At 33.3% G+C, this 27399-nt stretch overlaps 1 protein-coding gene across 1 annotated transcript; it reads left to right on the top strand.

Annotated features, from left to right (window-relative positions):
* The first annotated feature begins 16663 nt into the window (after positions 1-16663).
* On the top strand, positions 16664-27320 carry LOC129223931 (acetylcholinesterase-1-like). The gene is made up of 4 exons (XM_054858311.1): positions 16664-17200; positions 20613-20924; positions 22644-23274; positions 27158-27320. Exons 1-4 carry the CDS (start codon positions 16759-16761, stop codon positions 27300-27302), a joined length of 1530 nt encoding a protein of 509 aa, XP_054714286.1. The 5' UTR covers positions 16664-16758; the 3' UTR covers positions 27303-27320.
* The last annotated feature ends 79 nt before the right edge of the window (positions 27321-27399 follow it).

The following is a 27399-nucleotide window of genomic DNA, read 5'->3' on the forward strand; positions in this document are numbered from 1 at the left end:
CTATTTGAAATACCTCAAACTATGTCATTATTGTTACTAATTGTTCTCCTTAAAATATTGACAATACCGACCTTTATGCAGATAGTGCGTTCCTGATTTTAAAAAAAAATAAGAATGAAAAATGCACTTTTTTGTATACACTACTGTGTTTGGAATAAACACTACCATCTTTCACTAAACGACACAGATGTTTCATGCTTAATGGATCAAGCACTCGAGATGTGGCAATCTTGATAACAACAATTCGAAAATACTAGGAAATGAAAATTGTACACTTTTGGGGCTCTCTAACGGCGGAATATTGAGCTATAGAAATACAAGTCTTGCTGAGATATACTATTCATCCATATCAGTTCAAAAAAAAGGCATAACTCAAAATCTCTAATTTTTGCGATGTGACGTTTTTGAAATGAGTGAGTTAAATGCAGTTAAGTCATTTTTTCCACTTCTGAAAAAACGTGATTTTGTTATCTAATATTTATAACTAAATTTGAGAAAAAAAAAATTTTTTTTCCAGTAATTCAATTCTTATTCGCTATCATTATTGATACTTATGCAAGTGTTAAGTGTATCGCTGCATGATCGTTTATAAAAATAAAACATTCGTACAGTTTGTTACTTAGCAAAATTTCAAATAGTTTCAATTTTTTGGCGCATTTTAAAGTGTTTTTAGTTTTTTATAGAAAGTAAGAACTAAAGAATTTTATCCCGTGCTCTCCATGTGTGACAACCCACGTGATCTTAAGGCAGGCTGCATCGGATCAAACTTGACTTCCTTGTGGCACAAAACTTGCTTGTTGCATAATTATTTATTTAAAAAAACATGAATTTCCTCTTCGTTTTCAATGCGACTGAACTTTGTTCAGAGTTTATACTTAGTGTAAATACATTGTAAGACATTTTTTTTTCCTATGGAGCTGCAGTAGAGGCACTGCCTTTTGCAGACCTAGGGCGATCCCTTGGTATAGCATCCACTCTGTTACGTAGCACCACTATCGGTGAGATGCCATTGCCACGAGAGTATTAACTCCCAGTTTTCCCGATAGATGGAGACTCCCGGGCTCTATTCGATGCGAACTTGCACTAGGAATTTAATTTGTCTAGGAACATTCTTACACGTTATATCAAAAAGTCATTTTTTTTCTTTAAATTTTACTGAACACTTTTTACAAACAAGATTTTCAATTCTTGTGGAAATGCGTGTAATTTTATTTTCTCTGTGAAAAATAAAGAGAGAAATTTCAATTTCTTTCAAGTATTTGGGGGGGGGAGAATTCCGCTTGAAAATAGATAAAAGTTTTTTTTCAAGAAACAATCTTGATTGATGCTAGTAGTTCATTAACGTTTTCTATTCTACGAAAAGTTAAGTTGTTCTAGTTTTATTAATATGTGCCTGTTTCAAAGCAGAAAGAAAACATTTGAGTTATCGTAATAATTTTTTCTAAGAAGCCGGTTTTATATTGCACTTAAGGCTACAGAGAGGACAGATTTCATTTTCTTTATTTTTTTTTTTTTTTTTCAGTTTTTGATCTAGGTTCCTAAACCTTTGTGTGATTTATTAACTCTAAATTTATTTATATATTAACACCTAAATATGTCTAATATTTATTACAAATAAAATAATTTTAAAAAATTGGATGAAAAATAAAGAATAATTTTACAGAAATTTAAATTTCAGTAAAAATATTCTTTATTTCTCCCAAATTTCGAATTGCTTCATGCGGCACATTTTTTTATTTTTTAACTTTGAACTTCCACTTGAATTTCAATCATTAGGCATAATTACATTAATTTATCTATTACATGGAATGTTTTATGATACAGTATAAAAAAAGGCTAAAAATGAAAATGTATGTGATCTTTTCAGCAAATACGGTGACTATTAACAACAAAAGAGTTGAATTTATAATTTTGCATAACCGCCATTACTGAAATTCATACATGAAGCTAGAACTAGATATTATCCAAAAGTTTTTCTAAAGTTTCATTGTAATCCGATAAATATTGTTATGCATGGGACATTTTAAGTTTATATTTTTATGTAAAAAATGGGGGTAGCATTAAGTCCATGGCAGCATAACTCGCTTTTAACGACCAAACCTAGCTTAAAACGAGCAATATTTTTGTGATTCGTAAAATTTCTATTGACTTTCAGCTCAGCTTATCCTTTTTTGGTTAAATTTTCTTTGACATTCCAAAGTCAATAAAAATTAGTAATTAACAATAAATTCTGAGAAATAGCGATGACAGCAATTTTTAATTTGTGAAGTTAGAAAGATTTAAAAGTTAAATATATGTATAGAATACACACATTATGTGTATTCTAGATATTCAGACAGTTCAAACTGAACAGTGCTTAAAAAGAAGAAGAGCAAAAGTCACTATGATGAATTTTTAGGATTTTTTTTTGAAACTATGATAACTTTTTATGATTTTTTTCAGGAACTCGCTTTTTATGAGAAATCGGTTATTACCAGCCAATATCGCGCTCCCTTTGCGCGCGTTATAAGCTAGTTCGACTGTAACTAATTAAAGATAGAGACATTGAGTATCAAAGTTCTTAGAATGACTTTTCCTTTCATAAAAAGCCCGTACAGTATCTAATGCACTACAAAGAGAGGCGTAAGTGACTATTTCATGACATAAATCGTGTTTTATGAGAGTAATCTGTTCAAAATTACATTTTTTCTTACCATATTTGTTCAGCTAGGGTCACTTTATGTTTCGGCTTTTTTTATGAGCTAGCGTGATGAAGTTAAACAGCTGCTACAACATCCACTTGCTAACAGCTACGTGATAACCTGCTTACCCGAACACATACCTTACCTTCCGTACTTCCAAATACAACCCAAATTCAAAATAATAGAATACTTCCCACTTTTTGAAAAAAAGTTTATTCTAACCAAATATGAGTGAAAATTAGGTATTTAAATGAACGTACCACCTTTCTTAGACTTTAAAGTGTGCATTTCATTTCAAATATACTCAATTAAAAATAATCTGAGGTAGAATAATCCAAAAGTTTAGAGTGATGAAGATTTACATTGAGTCAAAAAATTAGAATATTTATATTAAAGGGCGAAAAAGACTTTCAAAAGGAGCAATATCAATACTCGAATGCGTCATTTTTTGCTGTATTTAATGCTTTAATCCTTTCTCACACAAATTCTACCACCTGTTTACATTAATCATTTCTGTCACTGTTTCCGTACCCTCTTCAATGGGGCAACTAGTTCAATTTTGTTGGCGGGCACCAGGTCTTGAACCGCTTTCTTTAGATTTGATTGCACCACCAGAAATTCTTGATCGTATTGAGATTGGTAGAGTTGCTTGATCAGTTTAATATAGAAATTCCTATTTCTGTTTAAAATATATGAATCGATTTAGAGATGCGACACGGAGTAGAATCTTGTTTAAGATAAAAAGTGTCACTAAATGTGTAACTGCTGTGCCTCAGATGAAGTATCATACAGCGGAAGTAGGAAGTATCAACAACGGAAGTCACGCATTGTTTTATTTTAAGATATATATATATATATATATATATATATATATATATATATATATATATATATATATATATATATATATATATATATATATATATATATATATATATATATATATAAAAATATATATATATATATATATATATATATATATATATATATAAAAATATATATATATATATATATATATATATATATATATATATATATATATATATATATATATATATATATATATATATATATATATATACTAGCTGACCCAGCCACGCGTTGCTGTGGCAAAGAAGTTGGATTAAAATAAATTTTTACTTATTATTTTGATAGAATCAAATAAATATTTTTATTAGAGCTTAAAATAGTATAGCCGATTTTAAAACATATGAGATTGATAATGGGCGTGATTCAATGTAAAAAGGATTCCTAAATGCTCCTGGAAAATTATGGGCAGCTGATGTGGCCAATTTCTGCCAATAACATGTCATGCCAAAACCCGGAAAGTTTTCCGATAAAAGTTAATAACCTTCCTGAAATCATCTCGGAAGCCTCTTGAAAAATTCGAAGATCTTCCCGTTTGAAGTTAGTCGTGCTTCTGGAACTTTAATGTAAACTTAGAAAGGGATACAAAAAAAAGCTTAGCACCTTTCTGATTTACTAAGGAACTTCTATAAGCAGTAATGCAAACATAGCCAAAGCTTAGCCAGAACTGCAAGCAAGTATCGAAAATTTTTACTCAGTAACGTTTCGGATTTTTTTTTCTTTACAGTGCAGGCTGAAGAAAGTACTTATTGAATTCAGTAAGTACTTACTTAATTTTCTATGGAAAAAGCACTATACTTACGCTTAGTAAATTTTGTAAGTATGACTTCCGCAAAAAAAAAAAAAAAAAAAAATAACTTGAAAGTGATATTAAATATCGAAACTGATTGTAAAATACCAAATGTAGAAACTAAGCGTAAACCACCATACACTTTTAGATTCTATACTACATTTTATTCACCTTAGCTTTCTCTATAGTTTGTAATCAAAAACTTCTTTACAAAATACACTAACTAAATTAAAAACATATAAAAATAAAAAAAATTTCAATGAAGTAGATAACATTGACTTCGAACTATTGTTTTTATTATTTGAAAACTGAAAACTGTCTAAGCACTAAGTCGTGCATAATGTTCTTGCTTAACCAGTCTTTTGCTAATACGAAAAGTATGATAACTTTCCACGTGTGAGTAGGCGATATATGGTTGCCCATAAGAGAAATATTTATGTTTCATGTCCAAACCGAAAGAAGACATTGTTTGTTCTTGAAATCTATTTATGGTCTTTGCAAAAGCTAAACGAATCAGAAATTGAAGCCTTTCAAATGTGTTTGAAAATTATGACGCTATTAATGGATTACGTGGCAACACAAACATTTCTCCCTTTAACTTTCCCGACAAAATTGTTGACTTTTGATGAAGAAATGTGTACCTTTGCGGAATTTAGGTAGGTTTAAATCGCGAAAAAGAATAAATTGTTGAGCCAATTTTCAACCGGAAATCGTGAAGTCGCATTCCTAGTGTATCGAGGGAATTTAAAAATTCAGTTGGAATGTTTACTGCTTTGTTTTCATCGACAACTGTATAGGCTTGTTCAGCATCAATGGGGAGCTTTTTTTTCCAGCCGTCAGTAATGGCTCATTATTCGAAATAATTGTAGCTAAGACAGCGTCATTGCTCTGTTGTTATACGTTGCAAATCAGTGTTAACTAAGTCGGTGGCCCAACTATCAAGTGACGGCATATCATAATAACTAAGTGGAAAATTTGAAATTGAAAAGCAAAATCCTTCAGTTAAAATTAAATCTTCATATTCATCTCTGGTGTAAAATCTGGATTTGGACATTTGTATGTTTGTTAAACTTTATGAAATGCGTCTTCAAACGTGAAATTTATATAGTTTCTCCTTACAAAATGATGATTGTGTTGGATAGTATGTCGTCAAAATTGTTTTAAACAGTTGACGAATACTGTTTCTCCTTATGTCAAACCTGCATTAGAAAGTGTCTACTCCCAATGACTTTGTGCGACCAATAAATACAATTTGCGACATGCAACGGGATATGTATTTGACAGTCAACAATTGGCGATCCACAAATATTCCTGTCTGTTCGGGAATGTTTACCGAAATTAAAACTGCTACAAAACCAGCGCGATTTCAGAGGCAATTATGATTTTTAAAAAATTCAATTTATCTGGGAATAGTCTCTCAATTAGTTCACTTTTCGTCTCAACGGCAGTGTAGAAATTGTCTGACTCTTTGTTGTACTGTATATTTTGATGGAGTTCAATTTCACAGTTTCCAATACCCAGCAGTTGCTTAGAAAATATTTGTGTGATTAGATTATTTTGCATTTATATTCGCATGTTCATGGCCAATCGCATTATCTCGACATTACGCTATAAAAACGATTGTTTTAATCATGCGTTGATTTCATCGGAATAACTGGTAATGTCTGCCGGAAATCCTCAGGAGTATTCAGACAATTTCGCCTAAAAATTTATCGTTGCCGTTCAAATCTTGCACAATCCTATGATGTGCTTCGAATGAATGTTTTTACTCATGAGCCTTAGTACACTTATCGAAAATTATAATTTCACTCTCTTGCAACACTACAGCCATTCTGCGTTTTTTATTTTTTCTTTAATGTTACATATTGCTTTTGTTTGTTATGAATATCTAGTAGGCAACTTTAAAGCTGAATGTGCTGTTCGTCTACCATCTGAAAAAAGTAGCAGCAATGCCTGACGATGCAATTGTCACTGCAATTTTCTGTTGCGAACGTATCTTTGCAAGAATTAATGATATTAAAAATCTCTTGGGGAACAAAATAAAGAAAATATTTATTTTCCGCTTAAATTCATTAACCTTCCTGAAATTAACTGGAATATTTTTGAAGAGTTCAGTAGTCTTCTTGGTTAAAGGCAGTTATGATTCTGGCACCTTCAGCGAAGCCTAACGCATGTTTTATATAATAGCCTAGAACCTTCCTGCTTTTCTAAGAAAGTTCTCAACTCATTAATGCACGCTTTGCCAACGCGAAGACAGACTCTCACGCAAGTAAGTCGAAGGTTGTTCCTCTGCAGCTCTTGCAAAGCTTCTTGATCCAGACATCTTTTCGCACTCATTGGGTGTTGAGTCAATCTGGACGAACCGTAATCGCGCCGAAACCGATACACCTATTAAATACGTTTAGTTAATCTTGATACTGGTGGAGAAAAATATTTTCCACAACGGTGTGAAATCTGCAATTTGTAGCATTTTAAGGAAACGTTTTGAAAAATATAGTTGATTTTCTCAGGAAGTGAATAATAACCAGTAATATCCGACAACGCTATATAGAAATTCTAAGCATCATTTCTGAGTTTTTTTATCATGGTGTTTTTAGCAGTAAGTCATACAATGTTACAGTTATATCGATTAATTAACTTACACCGCCATCTATTAAGAATTTTTAGAACTAAACAATTAATTCACACTATTATTGCATAATTAATATGAAATTTGCGATAAAAAATTATAAAAACTATCCTATCTTTTAAGTTGGACCAAATGACACATAGATATAAAATTTGAGAAAAATCGGTTGAGTAGTTTCGGAGTTTACCCCGAACAAACATCGTGACACGAGATTTATATATATATATATATATATTTATATATATATATATATATATATATATATATATATATATATATATATATATATATATATATATATATAAAACTTCCCAATTATTCCAGCAGCCGTCATGCACTCACAAACCTAGAAGGATGTGTCAAAGTGGAGAGAACTCTTACACAAGATTTCTCACAAGCTTTTCTTTTTAAACGACAAACACGAGCCCCCTTTTTTGTTCAGTTTCCAAGAAAGATTCATCACTGAATATAATACTTTTCCACACTAGCTGCCCCTGTTTGAGCTTCTCTTTGCTCCAGGAGAGTCGTACACGTTTCTGCTGCATGTTTATCTTTGGTCGTACTTAGTAGATCTGCAATTAAAATTGCAGTTTATGCAATCGTCCAAGTGTAGTTGGCGTGGATAAGATAACTATACTTGCTGTCCAACACTTATGGACGTAAGCAGCATTTTTCAACGATTATTTTGGACCATTTACTTTAATTTGAGTTCATCTCTGCCAAGTGTTAAAATTTTTTTACTTCATTTACTTCGGTTACTTTTTAGTTGATCAGTCCTTCTATATTCCTTTAAAATCTTACATACCATAGATTGTAAAACGTTCATTTGAATTGAGTTGGATAGTTTTTTTTCCTAACTTTAGGAAGTGATACGATATTTCATTTCGTTTTTTTCCTATTTATCACATTGACGACCCATTTTGAGCAAAAAAGACAGTGCGTAAAATTGTCCGGGCACCAAGCTTCTTACTTGGGACAAACTATAGGGTAACTGGTAAGCAAATAGTTTCGTTATTTTTTTAAAACTCACATTGAATTAATAGATTATTCTAATTTTTTGACCTATATAAAAATCTATCAATTTTTCCAATGTGTTAATGATCCATAATTTGTTAAAATAATATCTGAAAAATTGTTCAAATTGATTAACCCATTCATGAATAACGAGTTCTAGTCGTTTTCATTTGCATGCATTTATTTTTCCCGTCTCAGGGACAAGTTGTGTTCAAACAGTTCTGATATTCTATTATTTTGAATTTGAGTTGTAGTACGCAAAGATGTTTCAGTTCTTTTTATCTCATTTCCAAGTTGAATAAACTACATTTCTATAATTTTGCGATTGTTGACGTAGTTTTGCGAGTGTTTAAGTAAACTTTAGTATCCTCTTTACCGTTATCTCGATAAACTTGGTTGAAACTGGTTCGAAATACTAATCTCTCTTTCAGACCTAGCGTTCGGTATACCGGACATGAAATTTAAACAGCTGCTAATCATTTGATAATTAATTCAATTACTATTATTTTCTTTTTTGTAGTTCACTCTTCACATTCTGCTTATTATTATCTGTGGAAGAATTCTTATTTTAGAGATGGACAACACTAACATATAGGGATTGGGAGAGGCTCATTTTTCCAACCATTCATTCTCGTCGCAAAAATTATGTTTTTTCCTGATTTTTTTTAAAGTACATAATTTATTCTTAACCATTTTAAATGCTTATATAATAATTGATATTTGTTCGAAGAACATTTTACAATGAAGTTTGTTTTATTTTTCATCGTTTTTTTTAATCTGAAATATTTATTTCAAAAATATAAGTCCGGAATGGTGGACGCATCATAACTTTTTTTAATTTTTCACCTTCGAACTTGATTTTTTTTTTTTTTTTTTTTTGTAAGATACTCATCACCATAGTACACTGTGTACCAAATATAAACTTTTTTGGTTTAGTCTTTCATAATTCCGACTGAAGGGGTTGTCCACATGAAATATCGTAACGCTTATTGGTATGTATTGAAAACCTTCTTAAATACTATATGGTATTGAAAAATGAATTCGGCAACAGCTTTCTTTTTAAGGATATTACCAACAACTCAAAAACTCATAACTCAAAAACAAACGTTTTCGAAAAATATATTGCTCTTGTTAACGCAAAATAAACATATGCATATTACATGGAGATAAGCACAGTTTAGAAGTTTCCATATTTTACATCATTATCTATGCCGCGCAAGCAACAGAAAGCCCTCCATATTCCATGTATAATGCATGAAAGAATTTAATCTAATTTTACCGCAAAACATCCTTTTCTAACCAAAGTTTTCTTGAATGTTTTTCAGACAGGATCAAAGAGACCCATGTGGCCGGTTGGATCAGATGTTTTTATTCTTTCCCAAGATCTTTATCAACACCTGACAGATCAACATGATCCCACATTTTGATCTCTTCGCTTTCTTTTTTTATATAAACTGAACTATTTCGGATATCTAATGCTATTGCAGTTCTTGATTTTTCTTTTCCAAGATCCCTGAATGTTTTTTCTTCTGTACGAGGAAATTCTCTTTGGCCCTTAAATTTATTACAGACAAATCCCAAACAGGTAAAAACATTGTGATTAATTCATTGTCCTTGGAACTCTAATATTTTCTTTCTCTTTCATTCGCTATGGTTGTCCATTTCTGAGTTTTTAATCTTCAACATCTGACTCCCATTATAAAATTTAAAATTACGAAATTATTAATGGTTGCATACAAGAAATAATGAATTAGTTTTGTAAGCATTGGTTATGATTTTTTCAACAAATAAAACCGCGATAGATTCAGTGCTTAATTTTCGTAGGAGTTCACAAGAATTCAGCTTATGCACTTATTTTCAATTTTATGGTAAGTTTTTCGCACTTCAGGAATATAGAGGTTTCCCACGCTTCTTTCAATGGAAATGAATCCGTGCATAAATTAGAATATATATTTCTGTTTTATTTTTACTTTATTGTTAGTTTTAAGTGATGCATTAACTTGCTGCTCAATTTCATATGTACTAGAGCACAAAAATGTTACATCAAGGGGTGGACTCAAGTCCATACCAGACATAAATGCGATTGAACGAAATATCCCTTCTTCAGGACATCCTTGTCATTAGGATTCCAAGTTACACTGCTCCCCCCCCCCCGCTCCTTCCTATTCTTCCGTCATTCCCTCTGTCACTATGAGCTCGGCGTATTTAGACGAATTTAACTGCAGAAAGAGGTAATGGTGCACTGCTTTTCAACCAAAGCATCAAAGGAAAGCATGTTTTTTTAGCTGACAAATTTAGTTGCCGTCTTTTCTCCACTATAACTTACGTTCCTTTTTTTTTTAGTCTACTTCAAGAAAAAGTTATAGCAATATGAAAAATAATCTAAGTAGAGTCATGAAAGCAAGTTCAACGTTGTAAAGTTAGCGATAAAAAGGAAAAATTTTCAGGAATATTAAAAAAGGAAACATTTACGTAGGAAGGGGAAATGTCGGTGTTGTTATTATTTTTTAAGCTTTACTGCACTTATAGCAGTTTCAGGAGGAAATATTCAATTAGAAAAGAAATCTTTCTTGTGAACAATGACAGATTACGTGGGTCCTATAAATGATTTTCAATTGTAAATTTTTGATCATTTTTAAACAATTGACTTAAACAAATCTAAAATTAAGCTGCAGGGGACAAAACCATGGTTCTAATCTATCTCATATTCAGGGGTGCACTTCTCCAACAAAATATTTTGCGCATCCACTCTCAAATATTACAGACACACTCTTCCCTAGGAATCTGAAAATCCCCTAAAAATATCAATGGTGCAGTATGCGCCATAAACTCTCTTCACTCCTTGACGGCCACCCCTGTCATATTTGTTTTATTTAAAAACTTGTAAGTCAACATTTTGCTACAAAGAACTTTGTACATTAATCAACTTAAAGTACATCAGTTGTCGTCAACGATCGTAACGGCAGAAAAGCAGCCTCCCATCAAAAGTATTTTATCATTTCTTCTGTTCATAGTTGCATCTTGTGCCTTCTAAATTTGATGATGCGCTTGTTTACGTTGGTTCTAGGTGGGTCATCACTGGTGTATCAATAGACTTAGTTTCATATATATGTCGAAAAAAATGCAAATTAATGATTATACTCTTTTTTTTTTTTTTTTTTTTTGTCAAATTAGAAACACAGTACCTGGATGACCGTGCCACGCTCAGCTTTAAAATAATTATTTTTTGTCAACTCGTGTTTTCCCAACTTTCGATACTTTTTCAAATATACTTGAAAAGCATCACGATAACGAAATATTAAGCTTCTCGCCGGTCGTTGGATATGCTTCAGAGAAACGCGATATATACTATACATGTGAACGCTTCATCAGCATTATAATCATTTAAGCTATAAGAAGCTTACCACTGAATATAGGCATCTTCTTCCCCACAGACATCCACCTAGGGAAGCTCTGAGCTCGTTGCTTTAATAATATTTAACGCACGGTATTGCCGAAAAAGTATTTTCTAAGACCAAACATGGCAACAATAAATATAAAAAACATTGTTAGGATTGAAAATGCGCCGCGACCTTCTTATAACAATAAAGTATCAAACAGAAGATTCCGAATGCAATTAAATCAACATTTTGCATTAAACTATATGCTACATTTTTGTTTCCACTCTACAATTTTTCTGTCATTAATTAAAAGATTTTGAACTTTTAATTAATGACAGGAAAATTTGGAGTCAACTTTACTATGGTAAAATCGGTTTTTAACCCAATACTACTTTCCATACTATGTTGCGATTCACGATTTTATCCCAATCGAGATTTTCCTTTGGAATAAGTACTTTTAGTGTAGTTGGTCACTTTATACCAGAAAATGCTACATACAGCATGTTATCCAAAAAAACTGATGATCCACAAACCATTACAACAAATTATAACATCAATCTTAACAAAATATAAAAACATATGTTTTTTTGAAATAAAATAAAATGCGTGACTTAAAAAACATGTAAAGTTATTTGAAGTGTAAAAAATAAATAAATAAATAAAATAAAAGATGATCAAGCAATAACTTCGCTTTAAAAAAAAAAAAAGCCTTAAATCGATAACCATAATGCTTTCGAATTGGTTTTTAACCAAGTCTGATTGAAATAAACCAAAGTGGCTAATATCAGCCAAATCTGGCAACCCTAAGCAAGTTAAAATTTTTAAAGCTAGAAGAGAAATTTTCATAGTTATAGTTGCAAATCGTCAGCTTTACGTGTCAATGGGGTCGTTTCCAAAATTTTAAAAGTATTTTTTTCGGAAAGAGCATGCTTAAAAACATAGGATCTGACCATTTTTTAAATAATTTCTTTAAGTTTAATTTTTTTAAAAATAACTTAAATCGGTGCTCTTTCATCGTTTAACGCTTTTGCCGATGACATCACAAACGATGAAATGCTATTCAGTGCTGCCATTCACGGTCCAAAATATTTAAGTTGCATCTTTACTCACGTGTATTGGCAACGATATGGTTGGTAGCAAGCGTAGAGTGCAATTTTAATTCGCTGCTTAATTATCATAACGTGGAAATGTAGTAGAAAGATGCGGCAAAGTGCGTCATTTGTCACGTCATAAAGACCTTCGCCTTGTTTGAAAAATCGGACATTTAAAAAAAATAATTTTAAAAAAAACTGTTGGGAAAATGGAAGTATTTTCTAGGTCCATGTTATTTTCTTTTGCTCATTCTCTCCATTTCAACGACTAAAAGTAGTACTTTTGACTGAAAGAAACCACCCCATTCACAGTTTTTTTTTTTTTCAATGGCTTAACTTAATTGGACTTCATATTAATGGGCGATAATGGGGTGTGGTCGGACGTTATCCTGCTGAAAAATTGCATTAGGTAGCTCTTGAAGGTAAGGGATTGCCACCGACCACAGAACATTATCCAAGTATCGTTGGGCCGTCATAGTACCCTGAAAACTAACTAGAGGTGATATGGAATTCTACGCAATTGCGCCGCAATCCATTATGCCACGTTGTCGTGCGGTGAAATGTTCCACAGTTACTGCCGGGTTAGATCTGTCTCCACGTCGACGCCACACACGTATACGGCGACTATCTCTGGATAAACAGAAGCGGGATTCATCTGAGAACACGACATTTCGCCATTCTGTCATCCACGTCGCTCTAGTCTGGCACCATTCTAAACGTTGATGTCTATGTTGTGGGGTCAATGGCAGTCTTCTTAGCGGACGCCGTGATTGCAGACACGTGCAGCCAAACGACGGGAAATGGTTCTGGTTGACACGGGGACATTTAGGGTATCTTGCACCTGCTGCAGAATCAAGGAACAAGTGACTTGTGGATCTGCTACAGCTTGTCGGTGGATGCGTCGATCCACGCGTTTTGACGTCACTCTGGCTGCCCCTGCACCCCTCAATCTTGCCACATTTCTTTGTTCCAACCATCTTCGGCACAGCCGATGCACCGTGCTCGCATCCATGTGGGTATCAGCTGCGACTTGACGTACGGATCAACCTCCCCTTCTCAGTCCGATCACCATACCCCTCGTAAAATCGTCTATCTGCTGGAAGTGCTTTCATTGACGACGGCCTGACATTCTCTCGTTTTACACGTATCCTCCAAGACAAAAACAAAATTTCTTCGATAATTCTCCAATCAGACATTACGACACGAATATTGCCCATTCTGCAAGTTCATTCCCTTATATCTTACTTCACGTGCGTCGGAGAGCTGCGCATTTCACATCATTTACATAACCCGGTGATGTACGTCTACTCTAAAATTTGCATAAATTTCTGAACACTCCATCTTGGTGTTGCATTTTCAATGTCGAGCAGTGTATATTATTTTTTTACGACTCAGATGTAGCCAGAGGTGTTTCCATAGCGTATATACTCCATATACGCCGTATACTCTCAAACATTTTTTAGACATATAGCGTATACCCTCAAGCTTCAAAAGTATTCATTTCATGACATGTTATGTATATGATCGCATACACATATTGTGCATAACTGATTACTGGGAGTATACCATCAGAAAAATTGATGGGAACATCACTGGATGTAGCTAATACGTATGATACTCTATAACAGTTTATATTAATATAAGACATTTTGATTTCTGAAATAAAGAAGGTACAGCACAATAATAAGTCATATTTATTAAAATGAGACAATTTAAAACATGTTTCTTAAGGATGCTTGTATATTTCGGAAATATTTCTGACGTTATCAACATGTTTAAAGGTCATACATATCCACCTAACTTGCCAGTAACATGACATGGTTGGCATTATCATAAATGTATTGTTATACACTTATTAGAGGCGCAGTTACTAAACCCATCCTGTGAGAATATGTCTAGGGAAAGTAATTATGCAACAGCAACGTTTTGGTATTCGCCTACATGCCATTTTCTTCAGATTGATAGGACAGCAAAAAAATTAAGCATACGTATATTGTATTAAGATAGTAAATGGTAAGTTGCTTTTATATTAAGCAGAGACACGAAAAAAACAATATTACGGCAATAAAGAAAGTGCTGCGTGGTAAGTCAAAGCATAAAAGGAAAAGCCTGATAATTTGTACAATTTAATTACATTTTTTTCCTCGCCAAGTTCTTGCACAGTTGCTGATTAAATAAATAATAAAATAACCTGAAGAAGTTCGAAAAAATCCTTATTAGCCAAAAGTTCATTAAACAGCTGTTAATACACTTGAAGTACAACCGTAACATCAAAAAGGTATTTACGTATGATTTTTTATGCTGTACTTTCATGATAAAACGCTACCTAATGAACAGACTTCATTACTCTAGACTCGGCGTTTCAGAAAAGCTTTAACAAGTGAGTAAGTAAAGCATTAACAATATTATCATTTGTAACTCCATCTGATTAATTTCCTCAGTATATATTATGCAACGCGAATATTTTTTAAAAAATAAGTTAGAGGTACTGAAAATTATTTTAAATATAGAATGACAGAAATTTCCTCAAAAATTTTTGGCAACTCACACTGTAATAAAATTCCAAAATATCACAGAATATTTCCGGGCAATGTTCCTTGATTTCATAGATTTTCACCAGTTTCCTGTGAAAAGCTGGTATCTATGCGACTAAGTTTTCTGAATCGCTACAAATTTCATGAATGCAGTTTCCCACTATTGTGAAAAACATGTTTAGCTACTAGTGTGAAAATATATTTAGCTTCCATATTAGATGTTTCCAGCTCAGTCACGGCCTTTCCAGATTAGTTGATTTTAAAATAAAGGAGAAATGCTATCTCTGGATGGTGTAAATTTCTAAGAATTTCAGAAAAATAGGATGTTTTGTATTTGCTTGCTATTATGCCATAGAGAATTTCTTTGGCATTCAAATTTTTGAAGGATTTCTTTCCTTAGGACCTGACGTTGTTGTTATTGCTGTTTTTCAGATCGCAATTTTATTCGTACGTAATACTTCCATACCTTTTATTTTCTGTCATGTAGACTGTTGTTGCTCTTAGTTAAGATAATTAAGGCTTTTCAAGCTTAAGTGTCCTTAACTAGACAATTAAAAGTAAGTAATTTGTTTAAGAGTACTTATGACTATATCTTTGAGCAACTGCAATTGCTTATTGTTTTCATTTGACCGTATTTGGCGTTTGGTTCCTTTTTCAGATTGGACCAGGGGTCTCTGCAGCAACATCTCCCACATGCCTCTGCTGGCGCGGCTCCTCTGATTCTGAGCATTGTCCCCCAGAATTCGTTTCTCCTGCCTACACATGCACACACTCGTGCCTACACACCACCACACACACACGCTCACACAACTATACACACGTAACTGCCATGGAGGAGGGGCAGGATTTTGACAAAAAATAACAGAAACAATAACCCAGATGTTCCTGTCACAACTCGTGATTGCGAAACACATACTTGCAGTTTGGATTCAAAATGCCAGAATTCAAATTATGTGTTTCTTTCTTTTTTTTTTTTTTTTTTTTTGCTTTTCTTACTCGAACTTTTTCTTCAAGATTAATAATAAATCATAAGCTAACTTTGGCAAACAGTGAGCAGCAGGAGAAGAGTTCTATTTATCTTATTTACCTTGGTTGTGCAGAAGACCTTTTCAAAAACGTTTTTTCACTTATTCATCTTTAAATTTAATTTTTTCTCGAGTTGGTAAATCAAGGTACTTTAAATTTGATTACTTTGTAAGCAAAGTAAGTGTTTTAATTTTAATAAAACATTTACCTTTTATTGCAGTTAAAATTTTAAATCGTGATAAACCTATGTTTGGACCACTTTTGCTGAGACAACTCTATACCACCATGTTTGTAGTATTTTTAACTACGTTTTTATACATAACTTATTAATAAACTCGAAGAGAGTAAGTCAACCTAGGTCGGATCTCGTACAATATAACTAAAAGATACATGAGACATGTTAGGGGAAGACTCAGCTACAAACATTCTGGGTGGCACATGATGAATTGTTGTATTATTGACTCTAGCAGTGAAAGTTAACTAAATTTGTTGTTACTATGTTTTCTTTATTTTAAAATTCTGTTGTTTCATTTATTTACTTATTTTGTTCATTCTTGACGGAGACAGCTCAAATTTGAAAATAGAAAAAAAAAGTTTCACTGAATTATAACTATGATGTTTTTATGATGTTTCTCTGATTTCAGGCTACAATGATATTTTTTATTTTATTTCCATTTGCGACTGGAGCCCTATCTTTATCTAATGAGCCAAAAGACATTCAAGTTTTCACGCCAAAAGGAATAATAATGGGCAAGTCCGCTACGTACAATGGCTCACCACTTCGAGAATTCTTAGGAATACCATTTGCCCAACCACCAATTGGAGACTTGCGGTTTAGAAAGCCTCTACCACTCTCGCCACAATCAAACATACTGTATGCACAAACTATGCCACCAGCGTGCCCTCAGTACGTACCTTATGACTATCCATGGTATGATAACATGCCTCTCAAGAGTGAAGATTGCTTGTACTTAAATATTTGGGCTCCCAAGTCCGCAACTCAAGAGAAGAAAGCTGTTATGTTCTGGATATATGGTGGAGGATTTACATACGGCTCGAATCGCATAGTTGTATACAATGGAAAAGTATTAGCTGCAGAAAAAGACGTAATCGTTGTCATACCCAATTACCGTGTGGGAGTATTAGGATTTCTGACTTCCGAATCCGAACTTGCTCCAGGAAATATGGGTAAATATATTTCCTTATTATAGATAAAATGCACATTTAAAAAGTAAAATTAGGCAATAGTAGAAATATGAATATATTATACAAGACACCATTAAAATACATCGAAATTTAAAAAAAAAATAGAGAGTATATTCTAATGTTGCATACATTGTATCAAACAGCATAAATTATATCGAGTGAAAACAGTCTTTCAATAATAATTGCCAGTTCACTTTCTGCATCTTTTGAATGGCTAGATACTAAATTATCTCGAGTCCGTGACGGCCCATAGACTGCAGGAGGGGCATCCTCGACGTGATTCCTTATTTTAGGGAATTTTAACAATATACCAAGTTGAATTGTAGCGTGGATGCGGTAGCGTTCAGATTTTTTTTAGCCAAATATCCCCTCAATCATGGTTCAATATTCGCTCTAAACTTTCACATTTTCAACTTTCGTATATAGTATGACTGCGAACAAATGACCCTCTTGTCAAGCATTTGAGAAAACGAGTCCATTTCTTAAAAAATTTAAAGAAGGAAGACAGGACGTGTGGCATACTGTGGAGCGTAACAACATTTTGGTGATATGAAAAAAAAAATTACTCCTAGTATATTTTTTATGTGACTATTTAGACCTGAAAGGTTTAAGTTTCAGCAAGAACTTCGAAAAAATAAATATAAAAAGCTTTGCATTCTTGGTTGTTATCCTTACTCCAATTCATTATAGAAGGCGTTGTTTTCTCTGACCTATTAGCTGTTGAAAGAGGTTAAACCAAGGCACACACACTCACGTAGGATACTGCTCGTCCAATGAGACATCTGCCTTGACAGCACAAAATTGAAATGTTTTACCTTTTTGGCTAGTTTCCCAAATTTCAAGATGGCGTATTCAAGCTCTAAAAACAATAACACAGTTGCCAATTCCGTGTTTCAACTCACCTCTCCGTATCGTCTCTTCACGAAAATGGACTCTTCTAAAAGAAGGCAAAGCGAAGAGTAAACTCTTCGCGATCAGACTTTAGTGTTTTCCGAAATGTTTTTTGTGCTTATTTAACCCGTATGATAACGCACAAAGGGTTATGTGAGAGTCGAACAGAATTAGCTTTCAAAGACGATCGATATTTTCGTTTGTGTGAGTGAGAATTTTGGCGCTCCTGACTAAGGATCGTCATCCAGTAATTCGAGACTATTTTTGAACCGTTTCACTCATTCAAACATTAACTGGGATAGACACTCATCTCCCCACACCTGATTCAATTTTAGTGAATTTCTGTAGGTTTTCGCCACTTATTACCAAAAATTGAATCACAGCAAGTTATTTATAAACCGAGTCAGATATTTCTGCGACGAGTTAAAAAAAAAAAAACAAGTATGTGAAGAACAACTATAAAGCATAAATAAGATATCCGATTTTCCTGCGATTGAGAGGACGGAAAGATGTAACCAGGTGCATGCGCGTCTGTCATACAGTGTTGCCAGTTCGCACACTGCAACTGAATTTCGAAACATAATTACCACACTTCGTCAATTAATAATAAATGGAGTATTTTTTTAATTCACCTCACTAGAAAATTCGAAACAATTCATACCACAAGAAAAAAATAAATAAATAAAAACAAAAAACCCGACTGCATAAAACCAAAAAAAAAAAAAATAAAAGGAAAAAATATAAGCCCAGTAGTTTAGAATTTTATTAAGCATTACAAAATAACTACTCCAATTAAACAGTTTTATAATCGATACACACATAACACAAATCATAAATTCAAAAGCAGGATAGAAGGATCAACAGTCGGGGCCCATTCCTTTCTGATTTAAGAGGAACCCCGTAAAATTTGAATGATCCCCGACTGTTGATCCTTCTATTCTGCTTTTGAACTTATGATTTGTCTTATGTGTGTATCGATTATAAAACTATTTCATTGGAGTAGTTATTCCGTAATACTTAATAAAACTCTAAACTACTGGGTTTATATATTTCTCTTTTTGTTTTTTTTTTGTTTTTTTTTTTTTTGGTTTTTACGCAGTGGGGTTTTTTGTTTTTATTTAATAATTGTTTTTTTTTTAATTTTACCCTTTTTAGTTAATTTTGACTTAGTTACTATGATCATAAGACGGCAAATTTCGCAATATTGTCAGTTTATTGAGAAAGTTTATATCGTGAGGATTATTAAGTAACTTCCGGTGGTCTAAACTACTGATTATTAGTCCCTAAACTTAAGTCAACCACAGCTATATTAACAACGCGGAAAATTCGTCAGTCAAATCTTTCTCCAAAAACTAAAAAAGCCCGTCAAGAGAGTACACGTCGTGAAACTCAGTCCCCCGAATCACGACAAAAACAAATGCAACATATTACAGATGAAAATCGAATTAGTAATACTAAACAAGGAATTCAAGCAGTGAAAACGCTACCTGCGTTTGTCGCACGTTGTGTAGCACTCAGGTAGCGTGCGACACGATCCCGAACTGAGAATATGGCGACTGGTTGTTGATATGGTGAATTTTGATTACTGTCCTGCGTTTAGTGACACTCCCAAGGTTAAGACAAATCGATTGACGTAAGATTTATCAAAATCGGTCAAGGGGTTTAGTCTGTACAACGCCACTAAGGAAAAAATGAGACGCACTTTTGCCTTCGAAGTTTTACAATGGCTGTTTTTGCTGCTGAACAGACTTTGCATGGTTAATCGTCCATGTCCCAGCACTAGCATTTAGAAATTACGATAGGCAATATTAGGAACATGAGCAATTTTCGGACCATCTGTAGTATCGATCCAAAGAATAGAAATTTCTTCATAAGATGAAATTCGTTCTTATTCTCTAAACTAATTAAGGACCGGAGATATAAACCTTTTTAGCAAACAGAGAATGTATGTGTTGTGTATGTACAAAAATCCAGTTCATTTCCGATCTTTGACAAATTTGGCACGTAGGTACTTTTGCACCCGGGAACTGTCGTAGGGTAGTTTTTGAACGCTAAAAAAATTACCGAGCCGTTCGAATTTAAATTTTAGAACCGAATGTAAGGTAATTTCGGATTGTTTTTTTTTCTTCAGTGAACAACATTAATTGAAATCTGTGCTATGTATATATTATCTTTTGTGGAAAAGCAATTGTATAATCTCGAGCAGAATAGAATAAAATTCTTAGAGACGTTGTCCATCTTTGCTCTAAACCTTACTTGTTCCGAACAACTTTTATTTTTGCTTGGAAATAGCAAATGAAAAGTTCAATATGAGGAAAAACGAACTACACAATTATTAAAGACACCTGTTGCGGGGTTACAGGAAAATGTTTATCACTGTGTTGAGATTTTTTTAAGAAATGCTTCATAGTTTGATGAAGTAGTTCTTTGCAACTCCAGACTTATCCAATATTTGTTGTATTCAATATTTGTTTCATTAACATAATTTTTCCCGTATATTTAGGATTGTATGACATTCTAGAAGCTCTGAAGTGGGTGAATGAAAATATAGACTATTTTGGAGGCAACAGGAATCAAATAACAATTTTTGGTGAAAGTGCTGGTGCCATTGCTGCTGGATTGTTCTGTGTATCGCCACTTACCAAAAATCTCTTTCAACGAGTTATCATGGAAAGCCGATCCCACGCCGAGTACTCTGATGAGAACAAAAAGTCAAATTTACGCTTGGGACAGCGTCTTGCAGAAGCTGTTGGATGTGCAAATAACAGAACTTCTCTTCAAAAAAATCCAGAAGCAGTCGTTAACTGTCTGAAAAGTAACTAAGTCTTAATTATTGCCATGTCCTTTCTTTCTCCACGCAAAACATGCAATTTATATAAACAGAGAATATATACTATAGCTCGTTTGGAAGAAGAGTGCCACAGTACGAAATTTTTCATTTTCTTTTATTTTTCGCTTAAAGGCCATCAAAGGATGTTATCTTCTTTGGAAAATAATGACAGATTTTTTGTTCTAATATTTACCACTGGAGAGCACAACGAACTTACTTTCCTTCATGCAAATTGCCTGAAGAGTTCAACTTCAAAGGCTTCTCTCGTAAAATTTCATTTCTTCGTGGTGTGGCACTCTTCTTCCAAATGAGCGATATATGCAATGTGTGTATACATTAGTAGGGGAGCATACTACATTCCGTGGGAAATTTCGTGAGGAAATTGTGAGACCAACTCTTTTGTGTTCCTTATGGCTTGTGTAACTATGCCTCACCGGGTGTTTTGTTTGAATTTGTGTCAGACGACCTGTATGACGTCATCAATCCAAGATGACGGCTGTAATGAGTTCTTGCAATTATGACTCAACTTTTGGGTACTTTGTGATAATTTTCTGGTGAATTTGCTTGATTAATATTCTATTACTTTTCTTATTGTAAGTTGAAAATAAATATTTAATTTATTGGTTTATTAATTTATTTAAAAAATCTGAAGTCTTCATTTTTTACTTTGGCATTCAGAATAAGCTAGTTTAAAAGTACATCGGGCGAGTTTCTGCAATTCAAAATACTGTTATTTTTCAGGCTAAAATCACTAAACATTAGTACAGTCGAACCTCGTTAATTCGGACACGCTTATAACGAATTCCTGCAAGAAACTCTTCATTTGTTGTTCCCACGCTAATAAGAATAGCTTACTCTGATGCTTGAAAAAACGAGAAGTCACAATCAGAATGTGATTTTAACTTTATATAAAGTAATGAATTCGGTTTAATGAATTAGGTTATGATACAAGTTCTTTGAACATCCAATGAATTGGACTTATTGCAGAGATTGAATTAAACCTTCTAGGAAGGATTAGGACCTGAGAACTATATCATAACTTTAGCTCATGGATTTTCTGTGCGCAGAATAGTTACCGCAAAAAAAATAAATACGATTTCATAGTTGCTTTCTGTGTTTACGCAAGCAATGCTCAAACATTTACCATGCACTTGGTTATTAAGTTGTAACTACTGACAATGATTTCTATATTAAATGAATAATTCACTTTGAATAATTATTTAAATTTCAGGAAGCAAAAAAAAGAGCTCACCGAATGAAAAAAAGTTGAGCGAAAACTTTCTGAGAGAAAGTTTGAGCGCTTATTAAATTTTACTAAATTCTTCAACATTCCATTGAAATAAATAAAAAAAATATGCAAGGTTAAACTGAAGTATGTGAATTTTATAACCTCTTCTAGTTTAATAACATTCCTTTTTGTTACTCCTGATGAAAACACATATGCGTTTTCTTTCACACGCTTCCTCACATACCGTCAGTGCAGTTATATAGCTATGTATTTTTACATCCAATATTTTATTACAGTAGATTTGCCATTGTGTATATTCTTTATGAAAGTATTTACCATATTTTGCTATTGATTTAAAAAAAAATACTTCCCTTATTTTAGTAAATCAATTTTAAAATTTTCAAACACATGAAATGCCAAATGGAAGTTAAATAAACAAAATTGTTGATAAAACTTATAAAAGACTTTCTTTATAGGAATTGAAGCCGACCACTTAAACAGAATTGTGAATTCCTTCAACCCAACCAATATAACCTATTTCAACTTCATACATGGCGATGATATGTTTCCCACCAATCCGAAGACTTCACTCATCAACGGCAATGTCCATGACATAAGCCTATTCCTGGGCTTCAACCAAGACGAAGGATCTGTTGACCTCGTTGCATTGGACAAGAATTACTTCGGCATATTTGGCGAGAAGAACCCGTTTCCCAACAAGACACTGGCTTCTAAATATGTCCTCGACGGACTCAAAGAGTTTTCCTATCGTAACGAAGCTGTGGTACATTACCTGGGAAGTTTAGGGGAATACGATTTCCAGGATGTCCGAGAACAAGCTTACCATGCTCTAGGAGATTTCAGAAAAGCTTGTCCCATGATTTACTTCGGGAATAGTGTTGCGAGGTCTGGGAAAGATGTGTATTTTTATTACTTCAATCACCGATCTTCAGTTTCTGCTTTCGCTGAGTGGATGGGTGTGAACCATTTCAGTGAAATACAGTTTGTTTTCGGACGTCCCTTATCAAATCCAGAATATTACACAGATCAAGAAAGAGAGTTAAGCAGACATATGATGACCTTATGGACAAACTTTGCAAAATATGGGTTAGTTTTTCTCCTTTTAAAACTCTATAAATTCGGAAAATCCTTGTGCTATACTAGCTTTTTATTTTCTTATTTAAAAATGTAATTTTTAGTGACATACTAACAGACTCTTGGTGTCCTAACGTTTCATTTAATGTGAACAAACTTCATCGAGTCTAGATTTTTTAAATATAGTCTTTTTGTTATTTAATTATTTATATATATATTGTTGAAAACTGCTTACACCACAAGCTTATATTTATATGTGTGTGAGGAAAATGCACACGTTAAATAAATTACTGTACGTCCTGGAAATCTCGGTAAACCACATAATAATTTTTTAACTTGTGTAGTATATTGTTTATGATTCTTGAGCAATTTTTTTCAGTTGAGCAATAGAGCCACCGAATTAAAAAACAATTTTTTTTCTTCTAAATCAACAAGCTTACAATTAAAACTCTGACTACAAGAAGCTTTTTATAATGAAAATTTCCTTTAATACTCAATTACTGTTTAGCAGGAGTACTATGTTGTAACATTTTTTATGAGATGTACTTCATCACTAACTCTCACGCAAATTATTACTTTAAACGCTGTAACGTAATAAGCATCATCATATATATATACAATAGCGAATTCACCGATCGAGTAACGCGTCTGAAGTCACCAAGAATGTAACTCGCGCCACGGCATCATAATTTGGTTATATTTTTTAGAAATCTTTGACAGGAAAATTCTTTATTTTGACAAGGATAAACTGGATCCGGTATCTCAACTGTTTTACTGGTAAGACAGTCCTTTTAGTGGAATGAAGAAACGAAAAAATGGTCAACAATTAACGCTATCTATTGGAGTTTAGGATTAATCCACTGGAGAGAGGATAAAAATGTCAACTATCAAAATATCACCAAATGGGCAATTGCTTCGTTCGAATGTCGCAGCAATTTTCACCTATCATACATTTACGGGCGATTTTCTAGTGGTTTTAATATCACGATATTTTCAATGAAGTGACGTTAAATTTAATTCACGCTTATCTTTATCATTATTTAAAAAAAATTTAAATACCAAAATATATGCCGAATTTTTAACAGAGATACTAATTTTCTTTAAAATTTTCAATCAATAACGGCAAAAGTTTGTTTCTCATCGAACAACATAGCAACAAAATCTTGTCACATACTTTCGGCGAGTGTCTGTGACTTTTTATAGCTAACAGTTGTTTCTGTTTGTTACAAGTTTTATTCCGTAACTAGTGGTACCCGCAAGGCTTTGCCCGTAGTTGAAAATTAAAAGGTAATTCGGTTCGCCTGTATATTTACAAATAATGGATGACGAATTTCTCGCCAATTGTCTATGTTCATTCGCTCTCCCATTCCACGTCATGATAATTTCGTAAATTACTCGTCCATCTTTTGATAGTTTTGCTCCGGAAAATGTTCTTAAAATTGAAATAGAAAAAGAACAAAATCGAATTTTCAAAAAATCGCTTCGAGGTGATCACCCCCATGCTACAAACTAACTTTGTGCTAAATTTCATGAAAATCGGCCGAACGGTCTAGGCGCTATGCGTGTCACAGAGATAAAGACATCCTACAGACCTCCTCCAGACAGAGACTTTGAGCTTTATTATTAGTAAAGATTAAAAACTACTTGTACAAAAGATCCATTATTTATTGATTTCTACACCACGCAGTTTAGAATAATTTACTCTCGCTGCTGGTTATATGCATAGTAAAACTACTTCAGTAACACATTTTTCTGCCCCAGCAGTCCGCTCAATATTAAATGATGTATCCTCATGAAAAGGTTTTTTGAAGTATTTTAATCTTATTTATCTACCATAACACAAAACAAAGAAAATTCCGATAAATGAACTTCCCTGCTATTTTTTGAGTAGTCTCCACACTCCTCTAACGATAAGAACTTCAAATTAGTGTCCCTTGACCTCTTTGATACTTCAAAACATGGAGACCGTGCTAAAACTTCAGCTATCAAAATAGCTCCCAAAACGGGAATGGGGTCGTTTCCAAAATTTTAAAAGTATTTTTTTGTTCTGAAAGAGCATGCTTAAAAATATAGAATTTGACCATTTTTTAAATAATTTCTTTAAGTTTAATATTTTTTAAAAATTACTTAAATCGGTGTTATTTCATCGTTTAATGCTTCTACCGATGACATCACAAATGATGAAATGCCATTCTCGGTCCAAAATATTTAATTCGCATCTTTACTTACGTGTATTGGCAACGATATGACTGATCGCAAGCGTAGAGTGCAATTGTAATTCGCTTCTTGATTATCATAACGTGGAAATGCGCAAGAAAGATGTGCCATAGTGCATCATTTGTGACGTCATTAAGACCACGCCTTGTTTGAAGAATCGGACATTTTAAAAAATTAATTGAAAAATAACTGTTGGGAAAAAATGAAAGTATTTTCTGAGTCCATGTTATTTTTTTCTGCTTATTCTATCAATTTCATTGGCAAAAATTACTACTTTTGACTGAAGGAAACAACCCTTTTGTGACGAACATTTTACGAAATATAGTGATTTTCTGTTAAAAGGGTGTCATTCCATGCCAGAGTGCAGCACGAGTTGTGAAAAATCGGAAAATGTCAACGACAATCATATCGTATAGATATTAAAATGATGATCAGGTTTAATTCTGCCGTGAGAAAGTAAAACGCAGTATCTGCAGAAATGAAGCTTGAGATACTTGAAGAAAAGTGTTTTGGATTCCATTCCTGTTGTTAGTATAACAGGAAAATGCTGGAATGGGGTCGTTTCCGAAAAGTATTTTTTTCTGAAAGAGCAATCTTAAAAAATATGATTTGACCATTTTAAAAATAATTTGACAAAGTTTACTATTTTACAAAATATATTTAAATCGATGAGAAAATTCGATTTCATTTTGTAGGCTTCTGCGCATGACATCACAAATGGTGAACTGCCATTCACTGTTGCCATTAACGCAGAGCGCTATATTTAATTCACTTCTTTACTCATATGTAGTGGCAACATATAATTGATAGCAAGCGTAAAAAAATTATAAAAATTAAACGCTTTGAAAACAAAAGATTTTCTTCGCTCTATGCTATTTTTGAGCAATCACGATTGTTTATTGCTTTCATTTGACTGTTTTTGGCATCCTATCATTTTATTTTCCCACCGCCACCCTCCGCAGCATCACCGTCGACCGGTTCCTCACGCTGCTGCTCTTATAGAGAGAGCCGTCTCCAGGTTGCATCCATGTCCTACACACACGCGCATACATACACAACTACATACACACAAACACATACACACACGCATACATACAGACACCCACACATACCCACACAAAAACAAACACACACACAACTACTCACACATTCATGCCTGCACACAGACACAAACACGTATGCCTACACACACATACACATACCCCCTACACACAAACTCCCCACACGCCTGCATACACACACTCGTGATTGCGGAAAAACATAGTTTGAATTCAAAAGGTCAAAATTCAAATTAATTTAATTTTTTTTTCTTTTGCATTATTTTATGAGCTTCAGTGACTAAAACTAGTACTTTTGACTGATGGAAACAACCGCATTTGACATCTTTTCCGTGCTTTATTTTCAGCGGAAACGTAATCAACAAGCTGGTACAATAAACTTAAAATACGATAGATAACAAAAATGCAAATACAAAAACAAAAAACAAAAAAAAGGGAAAAATAAAAACGTGCAGTTACGCCGCCTTACTTTCTCACAGCAGAATCAGTGTTAATAATTGCCAACATATAGTGATTGACGATGTGCTTCGGCGTAGAATGCAAAATAGCGCGCCTTTATGAGAAAAGCACACGACAAGGCTTAAATTCTAAACTTCTAATGAACTTTTTGTGTTTAACAGGAACCCATCAATAAACACTGAAAAGTCAACTCCAAGTAGGCGCAACTACATACATCTCAAAACCAGTGAATGGAAATCCAGTTACTTGGAAAATCATGAAGAAAACTGCCATTTCTACCAACCTTTTTTTGGATATCCAGACTAAAATATTTTGATGGCTTTGTCATTTAAAATAAAAATATAAAATGGTTAAATTTTTAATATTTCATTCCAAGACAACACTATAAATGAAAAATCACACG

This window comes from Uloborus diversus, chromosome 6 (genome assembly GCF_026930045.1).
Source record: "Uloborus diversus isolate 005 chromosome 6, Udiv.v.3.1, whole genome shotgun sequence".
Classification (NCBI taxonomy): domain Eukaryota; kingdom Metazoa; phylum Arthropoda; class Arachnida; order Araneae; family Uloboridae; genus Uloborus; species Uloborus diversus.

Coding starts and splice junctions, on each gene's coding strand:
- LOC129223931 (XM_054858311.1), top strand. CDS start 16,759: ATGGGCAAGTCCGCTACGTACAATGGCTCACCACTTCGAGAATTCTTA. Junction 20,925..22,643: donor AGTCGTTAACTGTCTGAAAA/GTAACTAAGTCT, acceptor CTTTCTTTATAG/GAATTGAAGCCGACCACTTA. Junction 23,275..27,157: donor ACAAACTTTGCAAAATATGG/GTTAGTTTTTCT, acceptor TGTGTTTAACAG/GAACCCATCAATAAACACTG.